General features: G+C 41.4%; 1 protein-coding gene across 11 annotated transcripts in view; it reads left to right on the forward strand.

The window, feature by feature from the left end:
• Positions 1-18,026, forward strand: part of DIP2C (disco interacting protein 2 homolog C) — a 486,518-nt gene that overhangs the window by 387,927 nt on the left and 80,565 nt on the right. For all 11 annotated transcript variants that reach the window (XM_037891029.2, XM_043541506.1, XM_007054120.4 and 8 more), the window contains 8 exons: positions 1,044-1,180; positions 3,481-3,689; positions 4,680-4,794; positions 8,223-8,424; positions 10,055-10,164; positions 11,547-11,627; positions 14,822-14,945; positions 16,129-16,250. In XM_037891029.2, the coding sequence (XP_037746957.1) occupies positions 1,044-1,180; positions 3,481-3,689; positions 4,680-4,794; positions 8,223-8,424; positions 10,055-10,164; positions 11,547-11,627; positions 14,822-14,945; positions 16,129-16,250 (1,100 nt within the window). The remainder of the gene's footprint in view (positions 1-1,043; positions 1,181-3,480; positions 3,690-4,679; positions 4,795-8,222; positions 8,425-10,054; positions 10,165-11,546; positions 11,628-14,821; positions 14,946-16,128; positions 16,251-18,026) is intronic.

Below are 18,026 nucleotides of genomic sequence, written 5' to 3' on the forward strand. Positions count from 1 at the left end.
AAATTGAAGCAAGTTAAGGTTTTTTTCTGACAGCCATAGTATAACAATATTTTATAGATATATCGGTTTATGTCTGATTATATACTCTGATCTAATTCAAAACAAGGTATAATACAGATTCTCTTATTATCCTCACTGTGAGTGGAGAAGCATCCAAGACTTTACATTTGCACTTATAAAGGCATTCTGGGCTGTTTCCCTTCTCTCTGTCACCTTGGCCCCTTTCCAGTCGCAAAGGCTTATGCTTATGACAGACTCCTACTACAGAGATTGCTGCTAAGAGGCATACCTGGCCTTACTTTTATGCCCAAGATTGGAAGTGGCAGAACTCCAGCAGTACCTTTGGTGCAGTGATAGAATGCACCGGAGTGTCTTCCAGCAAGCGCACACTTTCTCACCGTTGCAATTTTTCCTTCTCCTCTCTCCCACAATGTGCGCTCTCTTCTTCTCTCTTTCCCTTCTTCCCTTTGCTCACTGTAAATATTTTTTTTTCACTTGTTGGTCCCCTCCTCTTAGCTCCTGCTATACAAAACTTAGCAATACAAAACTGATGGGAGACTAAACTCTGGTAATTCTTGACAAAGCAACACACTACTAGTGCTAGTCTGATAGGCAAAATAACTGGATCTCTTGCATGGGTGTTACTCGCTACTTGCTGAGAGCTGGCCTTGTCACCTTGACGTCTGTTGCTGGCAACTGGATATAGCATAATTATCATCCAGGAGCTAAAGCGAAACATTGTATTTTGTACTGACCACAGTAAATATATTATCCTGGTTGCAAAATCAAGGAGTCAGTCAGGCCAAAATAAGTTTTTGTTTTTCTGACTGTCTTTATATAAAGTTCTTGCCACTGTTTGTCTAAATATTAAATTCTCTTTAATGTTGTTAAAATGTCTGAATGGATGAGCAGTTTTGTATGTCTGGCATTAGTGTCTGCATATACTTCATTCATTGAAGTTTATAGCCCACAGCCTTCCCCCACCACTGACTTTCTTCTGTTGTTTCCATAATATTTTTGAAAGTCTTTTGCTTTCTCTTTAGCTATAATGTGTGCAGTGAGGCCAGATGGAATTCCTCAGCTCTGTAGAACAGACGAAATAGGCGAACTTTGTGTATGTGCTATTGCAACAGGTACATCATATTATGGACTCTCAGGCATGACCAAGAACACTTTTGAGGTGAGTCAGAATGAAGGTGCACAACAAAATCCTCTTAACTCTTCAAAGTTGAGAAGACTGTTTGGAGGGTGTGGTAATACTAATAATGCTATTACTAATTACTAGCAATACAATCTGTAATACTAGGTAATAATCACAAGCAATAAAATCTGTTTTGGGGCCCCATTTCATTAAGTTCTGTTCAAACCTTTAGAAAGGCATGGGCCCCACCCTGAGAGGTTGTTCTCTGTTTGAAACAAGGTACTAGTACAGTGGTTCTCAAACTTTTGTACTGGTGACCCCTTTCACATAGCAAGCCTCTGTCTGGACCCCCCCCTTACAAATTAAAAACACTTTTAAATATATTTAACACCATTATAAATGCTGGAGGCAAAGCGGGATTTGGGGTGGAGGCTGACAGCTCGCAATCCCCCATGTAATAACCTTGCGACCCCTGGAGGGGTCCTGACCCCCAGTTTGAGAACCCCTGTGCTAGTATGTGTAACAAACTATAGCAGGAAAGTAGGAAGGAGGACATGCAGTTGTTAAGGGTATCTATATGCCCAACTTGATGGTTCCAAACACTTGAAAACTGCTAAGAATTTAGATTTTAAAAGCTGTCTTCACCAATCCCACAGTCTAGCCAACATTAGATGACTGATCTATTGTAGGCATCCTAGCAGAAATATGTTTTTTGAGGAGAGATCTGAAAAAGCCAGAAACATGATTTTACAAGATTGCCTTTTCCTAATGAATTGAATATGGCTTTTGTTTTTAAAACAACTGACGTGTAATTCTTTGAATTTCTTAATTCTGCCTGTGTTTCTGAACTTTGCATTTCAATGATGATTGCTAATTTGATAACTTTGTAGCAGCTGTCTAGTTCTGTTCTTGTTGAACCTTAATTGAAGTTATATGAAAAGGCTAAACAAGTCACTGAAGTGCAGAGAAAAACTGAACGGAGATATTCCTTATTTAAATTTTTGTTTTTTTCTTTCCTTAATCAGTGTGTGGGGTGGAGGAGAGAGAGGAAATTAGTGTAAATGTATTTGTTCCTTAACCAAATGCTTTTTCTAATCTTATCATTTGTGAAGTCTAAACAGAGTTAATTTTTTTCCTGCATAATGACAGTTTCAACATTCCTCATCAGTACACAGTTCTGAGTGTCACAAGTACTGTACCCTGAATAAATAACAGGGGCTAGGGGTTGGAATGACGGTTCTCAGTCTATCCATGGAAGCCAGGAATCTTGCTATTCTGCACTGGTTTGGAATTTTTAGAATCACTTTTTGCCTTGCTGAAAGAGCAATTAGTGATAGCCAGTGTGACTGGTAATCCAATATTTGACAGGTTTCCAAGACAGAAATGTACTTAGACTAATTTTGGAGCTAGAATTTAATAGCATTCATAAAATCCGTCATAACTGGTAATATCCAGTTGGTAGTAACTGAGGCCCTAATTAAGCATGTGTGTAAAGTTAAGCATATAAATAGCCCATTGACTTAATGGGCTACTCACATGCTTAAGAACCTTGGCTGAGTCACTTAAGATGCTTTTCTTTTTTAAGAATGTCCTTTCATGTGAGAGCAAGTCAAGAGTCAATTATCTGCTTTCAGGCCTAACTATGATTTCTGAGTGAGCACTTATTCTTTCTTCAGAAAGTCATCCATGTGCATCAGAGGGCAGAATTTGACCTTTTTTTTTTTTCTGTTATCTGAGCCTCAAAGGACAAAATACAGAAACTTTGACTTTTATTGAAAACTCACAATGGTGGCCCTCAGCTTGTGATTGCCTTAGATAATTTAAGAACTTGCATTTACAAATACTCATTACCTGCAATTTTTATGGCATTTGCTGTAGTCATTAGGGAAATAAAGGCATTCCTGAAGATACCAAGGGAACATAATTTATTCAACTTACATAAAATTGACAGGTGTCTACAGTATATTAAAATGGCTGGACTTGTTCTGATGACTTGTTTTTTTTCTGAAGAATATTCCTTTAATGGAAAAGGACATTTCCAGTGATATTTTTATTATTTTTTCTTAACTGCCCTGCATTTTGGACCTAAATTTATTTCCTTCCCACTCAAATATATTTTATCCATTACTGTTAAATAATTTACAACATAGAATCCAAGTTGTGCAACTGAAGCTATGGAACGGGTGTATCCTAAATATATTTGTTACAAGTGTTCATCACAACAGGTGGAGAGGTCCGGGTCCAGAGTGGAGTGAGCACTCCTCATTCCCAGGGAAGCCCACGGGGCTAGTAGCACTGGGGATTAGGTTCTCCTAACGGTATTTTGGTATGTCTTACAGGTGTTTCCTATGACCAGTTCAGGAGCTCCAATAAGTGAATACCCTTTTATAAGGACAGGATTACTAGGATTTATTGGACCAGGAGGGCTTGTCTTCGTTGTGGGCAAAATGGATGGTCTAATGGTGGTCAGTGGAAGAAGACATAATGCTGATGACATTGTAGCAACAGCCCTGGCTGTAGAACCAATGAAGTTTGTCTACAGGGGAAGGTTTGCTTCACTTTTTTTTCTTTGTAAATTGAGATCTTTGTTTTGCTTAAAGCAGGTCTAATTGGTCCAGCATTTAAAAATGCCTGTGGCAGCCCTGACCCATCCATGCTAAACTTCCGAATATTGCTTACATCAGTGGAGCTGCACTAGTGTTGGCAACGGTGGAAACTTGTGCAGAATTTCATTGTGTAGAGAAGGCTGTAGAGTCCTCCAAGATCACCAGATACAAGCCTTTGTAGGTCACCTTCTAAAAAGGATAGTCATAATCCTGAGAGAACAAGGAGCAATGGTCTCAATTTGCAGTCGGGGAGGTCTAGGTTGGATATAAGGAAAAACTATTTCACTAGGAGACTGGTGAAACACTGGAATGGGTAACCCAGGGAAGTGGTGGAATCTCCATCCTGAGAGGTTTTTAAGGCCTGGCTTTACAAAGCCCTGGCTGGGATGATTTAGTTGGGGTTGGTCCTGCTTTGAGCAGGGGGTTGGACTAGATGAACTCCTGAGGTCTCTTCCAACCCTAATCTTCTATGATTCTATGATAATTTTAAAGTGCGTAAGGGGTTATTGGGATCATCCCCAGTGATCTAAGCTAATGTTTTTTAAGCATTAGCTTGCAGTGCATTCAAACATTGCTGCATTTCTAGGTTCCTAAATAATTGCATGCTTCTTGTTTGTGTGAAATTACAAATTTTAGTTTTGAAAAGATGAAGGCTACTGAAACAAGGGCTACTTGTAACCCCCCTTTAAAAAAAAACCTATTGGTTTTACAGCTCTTGTAATATCTTTCTTCCAAAGCTACTGAAGTTTAATAATTACATTAGGGTTTCATGTTACAATTTTCACTAGAAGAATTTGGTAGCTGAAGCAGCGTTCTTCTGAATAATACAAATAATTAACAAATAAGTTACAAAACATTCTCTTCCAGAATGAAATTGCCTTTTCTGCAGTCACTGTTCTTACCCAATACCCTTTTCTTTTTGTGTTTTGCAGAATAGCAGTGTTTTCAGTGAGTGTCCTTCATGATGAGAGGATAGTTATTGTTGCTGAGCAAAGGCCGGATTCCACAGAGGAAGACAGTTTTCAGTGGATGAGCAGAGTTCTCCAGGTAATGTTCCTATAGTAATTCTGAAATTTGCTGCTTCAATTTTATATTCCCTTTATTGATCTTTCAACACAATGAAGATTGTAATCGGACATGCTTCTTTGAGTGGGGATGTGGATTTCACTGTAGGCCCATCTGATAGAAATCTTTTGAATACCAGTGTTCATCAGAGCCATTCCTGTACTCTGTGCCTCCTCGTGTTCCCCTGTGAGGTCAGGAAGGGCAGAGCAGCCACAACCCTCCATCTAGTTTCTCTTATCACTGGTGGCAGCAAGTGGGAATCTAGCAAGTATCCAACCCATTACTCTCCTTGGAGGCTTAAAAACTGTTCTTTTCATAAAATTTGAAGAAATCTTCATCTTCTATGACTAGACTGAGACCTCCCCTGTACACCCCTGAACAGAATGGCGAGGTGCTTCATGCCAACTCTCATGGTGGACTCCAAATCTTCAGGGCTTTAAATCCTGCCTATCCTGTGCCAGACTGATCCCTTTCAAGGATGGACATAGTTTATTTCATTTCTGCCTAGTGGAGAACCAGGACAGGTGCTCTGTGTGCAAATCCTCTGGATCCAGGACCCAAAAATCCAGACTCTCAGCTCAAACTGTATCTGCTACAGCAGTCCACGCAAGTCACTTCAGACCAGAGGTGATAGCTACGGTGGCATCAGCTAGTATTCCCTGAAGCACAGATCATACACTGATATCAAGCACTGGGAAAAAGGTAAAGAGAGCACTGGCAGAGCCAACACTCCTGACTTTGACACCAGCCACCTCCACATCAGTGAAATCCTTGGCACTGGAAACTGTAACACCATCTGCACCGAGAGCCTTGTTTCCGACTGCTCCAGCATTTGCAGCATCACCATCCCAGGCAGTAAAGTCGGCACCTCTGCCTGTATATAAAGGCGAAGCTCACTCAGAGCAGGGTGGAACCCAGATATAGCTCCAGACGTGAAGGGAAGCCCTGGAAGGAGAACACAGAATCACTCCTTGAAGGATGGAGCATCAGACCTGGAACGGCACAGGGAATGAGAGACTCAGCACCAATCTCAGTACTGGTATGCCCAGCAAGGTCCTCCAGAGACCCCCTGGATGAATCTGGATCACTTCCGGTAATGCTTCCTATGCTGAAGAGACAACTGGCACTGAAACTGTCCCCGGCACCATATCCCCCAACATTACCACCATTCAAAAAGAGATCTATTTCTTGCCATCACTAGTTTACTCCTCCTTGCTAGCTTAGAGTAGAGATCCCTCTCCTGTGCTTTCCTGTATGCATTCAGTATTGATCTACCCTGCATGGCCTTCTGACCTGTTCTTCAAAATTCCACTGTGCAGATCATTACGTACAACAGCTACACCAATGCACTGCACCAACAAGCAAGGAGGCACACGCTTGTCTCCCATCTCTTAGGAAGCTGTCAAGCTCTGGACATGTGCCACCAACAGAGGATAATCCCAGTGGTTCTTTGTCTTCTGGGAGTCAGCAATGAGCAGGTGGACTTCCTAAGCAGACAAGCCATGACCAATCACAAGTAGCCCCTGCAAAGATCCATCATAGAGCTTATGTTCCATCATTGGCGAAGGGAGAGGGTTCCCATAACAGACCTGTTTGCTACCCAAAGCAAAGCCAGATGTCAATTTCTGTTCCAGAGGGGGCATGAGCTAGGGTACATTTCCTTCTGCAGTGGAGTCCAGGCCCAACTTGTCTTTCCGCAGATCCTCCAGAATGATTTCCAAAATAAAGATCACTCTCATGGTTCTGTAGTGGCCCAGGCAGCTTTGCCTGACAGACCTGCTGCAGATGTTCATTCTGATATCAATCCAGCTCTGACTGCCCAGACCTGATCTCACAGCATCATTGCCAGATATTCCATCCAGACCCCAAGTCCCTGCACCTGATGACCTGTACATTGGCTAGTTAAATACCATGGACAGGGACTTACCCACCAGTCATAGAACCTGCTCCTACCTGAGGCCGCAACACCCTCAAGACTCATGAGGACACTTTTCAAACCCCTTACAGAGGGCTCCTCTCTCTTTATCTTGCTATCTCTTCAGCCAAGAGAGCAAGGGAGCTATCAATATTTATGGCCGACCATCCATATACAGGTTTCAAAGTAACAGCCGTGTTAGTCTGTATTCGCAAAAAGAAGTACTTGTGGCACCTTAGAGACTAACCAGTTTATTTGAGCATAAGCTTTCGTGAGCTACAGCTACTCCAATGAAGTGAGCTGTAGCTCACGAAAGCTTATGCTTAAATAAATTGGTTAGTCTCTAAGGTGCCACAAGTACTCCTTTTCTTCATCCGTATACAATGTTTCAGAGGGATAAAGTGGTGTTGAGTAATAGCCATGTTTCATCTGAACTGATCAGTTTGCTTGTCTCCTTCCTAAAATCCATCTCTTTGTTGGAAAAGAAGTCATCATATACACTAGATATTTCCAGAGCCGTACTTTACTACATCATCCAAATAAATCCATTCAGACTGTTTCTTTTCAGTTATTCCTGACTGTAGCCACCTGTTCCAAGGGCTAGACCATCTCATCCCCGAAGATATCTAAATGGATAACACAACGAGCCAAAACTTCCTAACTGATTTTAAAGGGATGCAGTAAACTTTAATCACACTTTTCTCTGAAAAATATGTATTTACTGTTTTTTCAAGCAATCCCTAAAGTTACTGTAAGTAAAAGGTTACAGAAGAGAATACTTCTGTTTTTCAGTTTTGCCTTGTGCATTTGACAGCACTTTGTAGAGAGCCAGTCTCATAGTTTCCCCAGTATACTCTGTCAGTTTCCCTTCTTGTTTGAGGATCATTTCATGTAGTGATCAGGGAGAGAGAAAATCTTTAACAATCTTTTTTTCCCTTTTGATTTAAACTCCACAAATTAACAGGGAAGTTCAGAGGCAGGAGTGGCACATGACACTGCTTTTCAATCCTTCTGAAGTTGATCAGATTTTAAGTTGATAGTGTCCCTTTTAACAATAACATTAAAAGCACACACAAATTAAAATCAGATTTGCCGGTGAACTGTGTCTGCCTGTGCTTTAGTTAGTAGATCTCCTGCAGTGAATTACTGCTAGAACATGGTTATGGAGAGAGCCAGGCACATCAGCCCAAACCTATATGAAATTACCAGGGTCTTTAATTGATGTTCATCTATTTATGTTGGGGGTTGTTTTTTTTTTTAGAGATCCACGTTTTTAAATGGTTATAACAAACATTAGTGAAGTACATTTTCTTTCATATGCACTCAGTGAAGAGCACCTCTCCTCCTCTGATATTGCTGAAGAGTGTGTTTACAGTGGCAGGTAATTGCTAGGTTGTCTTCTGCACCAGTTTAGAGAGCCAAATGAATACTGTAGTGCTAATAAGTACAGTGATTAGCCTTTCTTCATTAATTTCAGCTTCTTGAATTTTTCTAGGCTATTGACAGTATCCATCAAGTGGGTGTTTACTGCTTAGCACTGGTACCAGCAAACACGCTCCCTAAGACCCCTTTAGGTGGCATACACTTATCAGAAACCAAACAACTGTTTTTGGAAGGCTCATTGCATCCCTGTAACGTATTGATGTGCCCTCACACCTGTGTAACAAACCTGCCTAAACCACGACAAAAACAGCCAGGTAAGCTGAGAAGTGGTATAAGCTATTCATAGTCTATGTTTGTGATGTTCTATGCGGTAATATCAATAGGAGCTAAGGGGGCTCACCCCCTTATAGATTCAGTTGCATAATTTGAACTGTGAACAGCTTCACCCTCCTAAAAATACTTCGATTGAACATGGCTCTATAACAGACTGCAATAAGAAATATAGAAAGACTTTGGGTTGAATAACTCAGTCTGTTGACTCAAGCCCAGTAACCAGTCACCTCACTAGCAGGGATGTGCCCTCACTGCAAAATTGAATTTGAATCCAGCTTTTGAACTCACATAGTTGGAGGGGTGTCTGAATCTGTGGCTCTAGTTTGGCCACCTACTAGTTACTAAGCACTAGTGATTTTGCACAAACAAAATACCATGGAATCTGAAATGCTCTCTCCTTCAGTGTCAGAAGCTTAGGTGTCGTCCATTATAGAACTCAGAGCATATTTACAATAACAGTTCCCTTGTTTTTCTAATTTACCACTCTTGGACAAATGCTTGAGAACACAAAGAAAATAATCGAGCCTTGAAAGGCATTATAAAAATGAAATGTTAGAGACTGATAGTGGCTTGTCAAGGTAATGATAGTAATAGGAGATGCCAGCTAGCTGTAAAATTCCATCTGGCAGGCCACATCCCAGATAAGTTAAATACTGTGTGTTCCTGAACTGAGGGTTTTGTCTGGATGTGATGTGTTCAGCCTCAGTGGATGGTAAGGGGAGGCCAGGAAGAGAGGAGATCTCTGGGGTATTTTGCTTTTGTTTTTCATGCAGAATAACTAAGAACCACAGTGCATATTCCAACATGAGCATCAGTATGTTTTTTGTGGCTCTTTCTTTGGACAAAGTTTTGGGCTTCTTTGCCCTGGTATAAGCTTGACACTGATGCTTCATTAGCAATCAGCAAACACCTAAAAGCACAAAGTGAAAATACTACTATGTTGGTAACTGCAATGGCAACATTTATTAGAAGTATATAGTCTCCAATTTGCAAGAGTTGGCATAACGTCCGTAAAGGCCAGCTTGTATGTTAAATGTTAGTGGTGATATGTTCCTTTCTTGTAAACTTGACTTCACTTTCTCCAGTCTATTCAATGTATTGAATCAAGGGTTCTCAAATACTTTCAGAGTGTGAACCATCTACCCTCCCAGTCCTGATCACTTACAAACACCTACAACACCTGCTTATATGGAAAAGAAATAGTAGAAAAATATTAATGCATTTTTGTTTGTTCTAGTGCAGCTTACTAGCTGAAAATAAAGGGGAAGGGGGGAGCTAAAAATATAGAGTGGCCAAATCTCTGCAGGCCACAATTGGCCCATTGACCATAGTTTGAAAATGTGTATATATAATTTTAAAACTGTATATCTATTGCTTCAGCAATGGATCTCTTTAGAAATCCATGAAATGTCATGGTTTTCATTGCTTTTCTGCTTTTTACAATTTACATATCTTAAACATGGACTGAATTGTTAGGACATTCTCAAAATGTTGTTCACTAAAGTTGGTAATGGGAAAAACTTCACCTGCTGCAAGAGAAGGGGTAATGAGAATTCTGAACTATAAGCCTAATATTTTTATTGTATTTAGCATGTTTCTAATACATTCTAGAAATTGGCCCTGCCTCTGTGATGGTGGGGAACCTGGTCTCTGGAAAAAGAATTGCTCAGGCTAGTGGCAGAGATCTGGGACAGATAGAAGACAATGATCAGGCCAGAAAGGTAAGTTACATCTTTCCAAATACATCTTGTATGTGACTTAAATTCACTATCTGTACTGTTGCAAATATAATAGCATAACTTTTTTGTATTGTTATCCCATACTTGTTGGCTTAGTTGGAATAAAAATTTGAGTTCTAGAATAGATATGAGGAAGGGATTCCCTACATTATTTTTTTAACGTGTCTACCTTCGTTTAGATCGATGTACTGTGTGAGGTGTTAACTTTCTAGTGTTTCTAAGTGCTCCTGTACTGGTTTTTATTATTTCAAGTGAAGTCTAGAAAGTTCGTTTGGTAGACATGCTCTTGATCTTGAGTTTTTTTGTTTAAGTTCTGTTAAATGTATTGCATTTCTACTCTAGTCTTCTCAGTGGAGATAGTAATTATTAGAGAGACGAGTTGGGTAGGGTGACCAGATGTCCCGATTTTATAGGGACAGTCCCGATTTTGGGGGCTTTTTCTTATATAGGCACCTATTACACCTGCTCTCCCCCCTCCCCCTCTCCGCCCGTGTCCCAATTGTTTACACTTGGTATCTGGTCTCCCTAAAGTTGGATAAGGTAATATCTTTTATTGGATCAACTTCTGTTGGTAAGAGAGAGTAGCTTAGAGCTCTTCTTTAGGACTAGGAAAGGGACTCAAGAGTGTCACAGCTAAATAAAAGATGGAACAGATTGTTTACCATATGTAATGAACCCTCTTTGTAAGAGACCATTCAAGATGAAGTGGCCAGTTAACACCTCTGCAGTCATAGGACAAAATAGGTAATTATTGTGAGCTGGCAAACATACAAACATTAGTGTTTTTTCAAAGTAAGTTAGGGAAGGAGGAGCATTAGAAGTAACTATGAAACCAGAGCCAGGCTTAGATCCAGAGATACTATTCAGAACCAACTTATTGCTTTGAAAGTACAAGTAAGTCACACTTCAAACATCAGAGGGGTAGCCGTGTTATTTTGGATCTGTAAAAGCGGCAAAGAGCCCTGTGGCACCTTATAGATTAACAGATGTATTGGAGCATAAGCTTTCATGGGTGCATACCCACTTCATCGGATGCAAGTGGGTATTCACCCACAAAAGCATATGCTCCAATACGTCTGTTAGTCTATAAGGTGCCACAGGACTCTTTGCTGCTTTTACACTTCAAACAGTAATCTTAGACTTTTAAACAGGTCTGCAAAATTCAGCAAGAGCATGTTACCCTAATGATAAATGATGCTCACAGAATTCAACAATTTACTGGTTACTGATGTAGATGTATGAACATATAAAATAGAAGCAAGAATGGGGTGTATAAAGTGGAAATAAGAAATTGCTTCCTATTTTTAAAAAAATTCAGAAAAAAATCCATAAAGTATCATGATTATCACTCTGTTTTGTTTTAGTTCCTATTCCTCTCAGAAGTTTTACAGTGGAGAGCTCAAACCACTCCTGACCATGTGCTTTACACGCTACTTAACTGTAGGGTAAGAAATTCAGATGACTACTTTAACAAGTTACCTTGTGGAGAAATGCATGCTGAGAGACACACTGCATCAGCTTGCACCAAGACTGTATGTGGCTCAATCCTCAGATATTTCTTTTTGCATTAATGTTTAGCTGCTGTATTTACTACTCACTTATGGGGGAGGAACAGGAAATTATCTCAAGTCATTATCAAATGTGTGCTCTCTGCTCTGTTTCATACCCAGCTTTGTATATTCGTACCCCATGAATTCACAGTTGCCGCGAGTGTTGACGAGTCAGAATATTTACATTCCAGCAGAGGGAGGCACAGTTCTTGATGTTGCTCAACAGTCTTTCTGCTCAGTTAAAGGAATCGTTCTGACTGTCCTAAGAGACTATAAATTCTTCCTTAGCTGAAATAGTGAATATTGGGTATGAGATTAGGCCTTCCAGGGAAAACAGAGAAGGGGAAGATGTAGAGGGAAATGGATCAGGACTCCAAGGGCTGTGCAGGACCTCCAGTAAATTAATCTGCATGCTTCTGAGATAAGTATGGTTTAATTTTAAAACATTTAAGTAGTCATCAAAACCAGATTTTATGCTTCTGTGCCACAGAACTATTGATTAATCCATAGCATAAAATTAGAGTTTTTCTAGGATTAGAAGATTACGTGATTACTAGATATACTAGACCTCTGCCCTACGTGTTTACAAAGTGCCCTCCTGTCTATTACATTGGTATCAAAATGCCATTCAAGGTTAGAGTGATCACCCTTAATCTTGCTTATTTTTCTTTAGATAACTAGCTAGTGTTACATCACCATTTGCAACTTTACAGCAAATGGTGAGGCAGCTTTAATTAGTTACCTATGGCAAATGGAAAGCTTCTGAGATCAAGCTACCACTGTGCATCCCAGGCAGAATTTGACCCTGGAGAGAGTTTACTGTTTTATCTTCAGAGAGTAAGGGCTTGTCTTCACTACTGGGGTAAGCTGATCTAAGTTACGCTACTCCAGCTATGTGAATAACGTAGCTGGAGTCGACGTAGCTTAGCTTGACTTAGCCCGGTGTCTTCATTGCACTGAGTCAACAGGAGACGCTCTCCAGTTGACTTCCCTTTCTCTTCTCGGGGAGCTGGAGTATCGGGGTTGACCGGAGAGCGCTCTGCCATCAATTTAGTGGGTCTTCACCAGACCCGCTTAATCGATCCCTGCTGCATCGATTGCAGCAGTGTTGATCTCCCTGTAGTGGAGACCAGCCCTAAGAAACAAGTACATCATGGTTGAGAGAGACTGGTTCTGATGACCACATTCCCCCACACTGACTAAATCAGAATATTGAAGTCAGACCTTAAGTAACATGCTCTGCCTGTCTTGGGAAAACAGTAGGAAGAGCAACCAGCCGGTAGGAAACACAGTGAGGAAAATGAATTTGATGATGATAAAATAATTCATCATTCCTTCCATGTGAAATCAATTGAATTGTGAACCTCGATTGCTCTGTTAAATTTTTAAATCTGCTCAGTTTACACTACCTTGTCTCTGTAACATTTGTTTTAAATTTCTGGAAGTAAATAAATATTGTGGTTGTGTGCGAGATGGTTATGGTGAATAATAATTCATTTCTTAGCAATCAAGCAAAATGCATGTATTCCCTTAACTCTTCTTGAAATAGAGCCCCCTGTTGCTTTCCTTCATAATAAGGACCCTGGAAGGATATTTTTACAGGTCATTTTTTGACTCATTGTCTATCTTATAACCCAGTAGAAGCCTGAAATGTAAATGTTTCCTTACCACTCTTTTTTTTCTTCTTCTTTTCAATTTCTTCAGCTTCTCTGGTTTTTAAGTGAAGTTAGTGCTTGTGAAAGGGGCCACATATGAGAGGAAACTGAAATCCTCCTTCTCCAAAGAACAGGCACAGCACGGACAGTAGCAGTGCAGGCCTTCCCCATGCTGCCTCATCAATTTATCTCAGCCCAGGCCCAGAGAGACCACCTCTAGGGAAGTTCAGTCTCTTTTCTCGCTCACTGTTAGGCTTCTCTGCTGAGACTGCCAGCAAGGGTATGCATTGTGGTGGTCATTTTTGTGATATAGACCTATTGGGGCTATGCCAAGACCAGAAAACTCAGCCATTGTAGACCACTACAGTCTGATAGCCCCATGTCAGTACTGACGCAAAGTTAACTTCTATAAGAATAGGTCAGTTGTTCAGGTGAGAGGCTGCATAGCCTATTAACTCTTCCTGAGCTATCTTTCCTCCCATCCCACATGCCTAGTCGGTCAACCATGTGCAAATAAATAACATTCTTTCCTATTTGGTTTATATGCATGTGCATCTTTGTTCCTAACTTATCTCTTCCCCCTCACATGTGTTTTCTTCCCTTCTGGCTTGTGTCTCATCTTCTAATAAGTCCTTCTGATGTGCCATCTGGCTTCATTCCAGTGTGCAGACAGTGAAGTTAAGTTTACAGGAATACTCTTCTCAGACTCTGGTTATGTGTACACTGCAAAAAAAAACCCAAACAAACGGAAAAAAAAGCACCTCTCAGAGCCCAGGATCGTGCTATAGGGCTAAAAATAGCAGAGTAGACATTCCTGCTCAGGCTCGAGCCAGGGCTCTGAGCCTACCTCTCCCTTCACCACGTTTCAGAGCCCAGGCTCCAGACCGAGCAGAATGATTGAGCTACTATTTTTAGCCCTGTAGCGTGAGCCCTGTGGGCCTAAGTCAGTTGACTCAGGCTCTGAGACTTGCTGCTGTGGATGTTTTTTCTCCAGTGTAGACGTAACCTTACTCATCAGACTACTGCAGAATTCTTGTAAAAATGCGCTTTACTCCCTGCATGTGGGAACAGAGCAGGTATAACAAAGGGAAGTAGTGCTGATTATATGGTCATGATATTACATGGTAACTGATATATCATTAAGGTGAGTGATTAAATCATTGCTTTGGGTGGAGCGTATGGCGATTGGGGGTGGGACGTATTCATATCCTGACAAAATTCCTTTAATTTTTTCCAGTTGCAGTTTGGTATGAGACGGAAGGTTTTCCTAGTTAAACTATGTGGCTATTGACACTCTCTCTTTTTTTTTTTTCTTTTTTTTTTTTAAAACATCCTGAAGAAAAGCCTTCAATTGGTAATTTATCAGTTGGGGAAGGAATACCAGAACTCAGCCTACAACCTGTTCTTCTGACACTAACTTATTTCAATATGCAGGGAACAATAGCCAACTCCCTAACCTGTGCCCAGCTACATAAACGAGCAGAGAAGATAGCAGTCATGCTGATGGAAAGGGGACACTTACAAGATGGAGACCATGTGGCTTTGGTCTACCCACCAGGTAAAGAACTTGCATGTATTGTACCGTGGGGACCCTAAAAATTCTGACTTCACTGTTTTTGTTGGAGGACTTTGGAAAAATAAGTCACAGCCATATGTCTAAGCAGTGGTGCAAGTAGAATTTATTTCTTACCGGTACGCTATGCATAGGTGATTCATGGGAGGAACACAAAAGGGAGGCACCAGCTAAAGGGGGGACACGTGACCTCCCCACTTGACTCCCCATGTCACTCCTCCCCATCCCCAGCCCAGGGTCCCCGCACTCTCTCTGTCCCCTCCCCATCCCACGTTACTAGGTGGGAGGGGATGGGGCTCTGTCCTCCCGCTGCGCCAGATACAGACTTCTGAACCGCAGGGCTCCCCGGAACCACAGTGGCAAAAGGAGCAGAATGTGGGGCCCGCCACTCCCAGGAGCCAGAGCCCTACACTGGCAGCTCCTCCAGCACGGCTGTATCGGTACTGCCCTCAGCCCCGCCCCTGCCCCAGCCCTGTCCTCCAGCGGGGCTGTACAGTCCCCAGACAGGAGACGCAGCTGCATGGAAGGGCTGGGGGTGGTCCAGCCACAATGAAGGAGCTGCTGGCATGGGGCCATCCGGCAGCCCCACGTTCTGCTCCTCTGTCTTTCCAGTACAGCTTACTGGGAATAAATATCTTAATGGTATGGCATACCAGACTGTACCACCCTACTTGCACCACTGTGTCTAAGGTAAAATAGGGTGGGAAGGAAGCAGAAAGTAATTTTAAAACAAAATTTTGAGGCTCTCCTTAAGCACACAGGAGCAGTGAAGAACACAAATCCTCTTTGTTCTTTGTGTTGAAATTCTCCTTTAAAATGCTGTTTTGTGTGTAAATTTAAATTGGATAGCCTATTTAATCAATAGTAATTAAGCTTCTTCACTGATAAATTGGTGATAATAAAACTGAGCAGTTCATTTGAGTGATGACATGTAGTTTAAACTTTTGGGCCTTCTTTGGTATTTCATGCGTAAAAGAACAGCAGAAGTGATAGTGATCAGTGAAGCTTAGCAAATACTGACAAGGGACTGAAAGAGAAGTCTGTTAAAGAGCTTAGTTGCTCATTTAACCTTCTAGGTTACTTCAAAGTAGTATTTATGCTGACATGGGTGTCTGTGATTAAATTATTTGATTTTCAGGTGAGGATTTTTGTTTTGTTCTTCATGCAGGAATAGACCTGATTGCAGCATTTTATGGTTGCCTGTATGCAGGCTGTGTGCCAATAACTGTTCGACCTCCACATCCACAGAACATTGCAACAACATTACCTACAGTGAAAATGATTGTGGAGGTGAGCAGACATCTGGAAATCCGCAAGCAGTCTAAACAGGCAGTGGACTAAATATAGAAAATTAAAGTGCTCTTTAGAAGTTTTTCCATCCAAGTTAGCAAAAGGCTACAGGTTTTATAACGTGGGTTCAAACTTCATGTCACAGGACCTGATCCTGTACAGTACCACAAAGTCAAGGGGAGCAGGGAATGTTCACTGCTTGAAAGCATGCAGCACCCACACTGTCACAATCAGATGAGAGCGCATTTACATCCACTTCTTTCAAAGACCCATGTAGACGTGTTTTCCAGTATATGACTCTAAATCAGGTATCTCAGGATTATTGATATTATTATTTACACTGACCTAGCTCAGCTGTTTCAGGTTAACCATCTTTAATGTAAACTGTTTTCAGCCAACCTGTATCTGAAACTCCCGCACCACGTAGTTCTTTTTACATGTTTGTAAAAGCCTTTTACAAATTTACGGTTACAAGTTGAGTTAGCAGCTCTTAAACTGACTGGGGAGTAACAGTTTAGAAGTTACATTGTGGCCAGGCTTTTACCCAGAGGGGGATGACCTGGATTTTGTTTGTTTGTTTGTCTTTTAGTCTTACTTAGTCTGTTTTTGTTCTTTGCTGCACTGATACCGCATTGACCACATTGGTGCAAGAAGGGTGCGTGGGGTGGCCTCTTATGTCTGATGTTGTTTTCTACTTTATTAAATGGCGCTCTAGTTCTCTAAGGGCTTGTCTACACTGGCAATTTACAGCGCTGCAACTTTCTCGCTCAAGAGTGTGAAAAAACACCCCCCCTGAGCGCAGCAGGTTTCAGCGCTGTAAAGCGCCCGTGTAGACAGTGCCCCAGCGCTGGGAGCTACTCCCCTCGTGGAGGTGGTTTTGTTTAGAGCCCTGGGAGAGCTCTCTCCCAGCGCTCTGCCGCGACCACACAAGCCATGATAAAGCCCTGCCATGGCAGCACTTTAGCATTTCCAGTGTAGACGTGCCCCAAAACTCTCTGGCTAGTAATCCCATTTGTAGACTCCTGCACAGATAGAAAATTTGTATCCACATCTGATCCATGATCCGCAAATGTAGTCCCCAGATATAAAGCGAATATCTGCAAATTTGTAAATCTCGACCCATTTGAAGTTAATGGGACCACTTACAAAGTAAGATGCTACTCAGTACGAATGTGGTGTTAGAATCTGGCCTGCTATTAACAGATTAATGGGACCATTATTATTTATTGTAGTGATGGTCTTGTGTTCTCTTGAGATGTTTTAAAACTGAGCATATGCAATAACACTTCAGTGATCCCTCAATCTCTGATAGCCAAGATTGACCAGGAGGACTGCTAGGGCATGTCTGGCAAACCTTCAGGTGGATCTAAGCTGTCTCATGATCATTTAGCTCTTTTCAACAGGCTAACTTTTTAAATAAAGATTGAAAATTGCCAGCCCTACTAAAGACAGTTTGACTTAGAGGCCTGTCCAGCTCTGTTTCACCCAAGGATTCGCTCTCATTTTGAAGTGGAGTGACCTTGTGGAGATTAAACTATTGAGGCTGTTGCAAATACATTGCTGAGTTGCTGCTGTCCTAGGGAAAAATTCTGTCCTCCCGGTACCATCAGTTCAACTCCTTTTGAAGTCAATGGCAGTTGCTTCTGAGAGCGGAATTTGGCCCATAGAACTGTGTTTTGCAGATGCCTAGGGAGTAGTCAAAGTAATCAAACATTACTGTGATCTAACTATATGTTACTAGAGGTCTAAAAGACTATGGACCAGACTGTGCTCTAA

Source organism: Chelonia mydas, chromosome 2 (assembly GCF_015237465.2).
Source record: "Chelonia mydas isolate rCheMyd1 chromosome 2, rCheMyd1.pri.v2, whole genome shotgun sequence".
Taxonomy (NCBI): Eukaryota; Metazoa; Chordata; order Testudines; family Cheloniidae; genus Chelonia; species Chelonia mydas.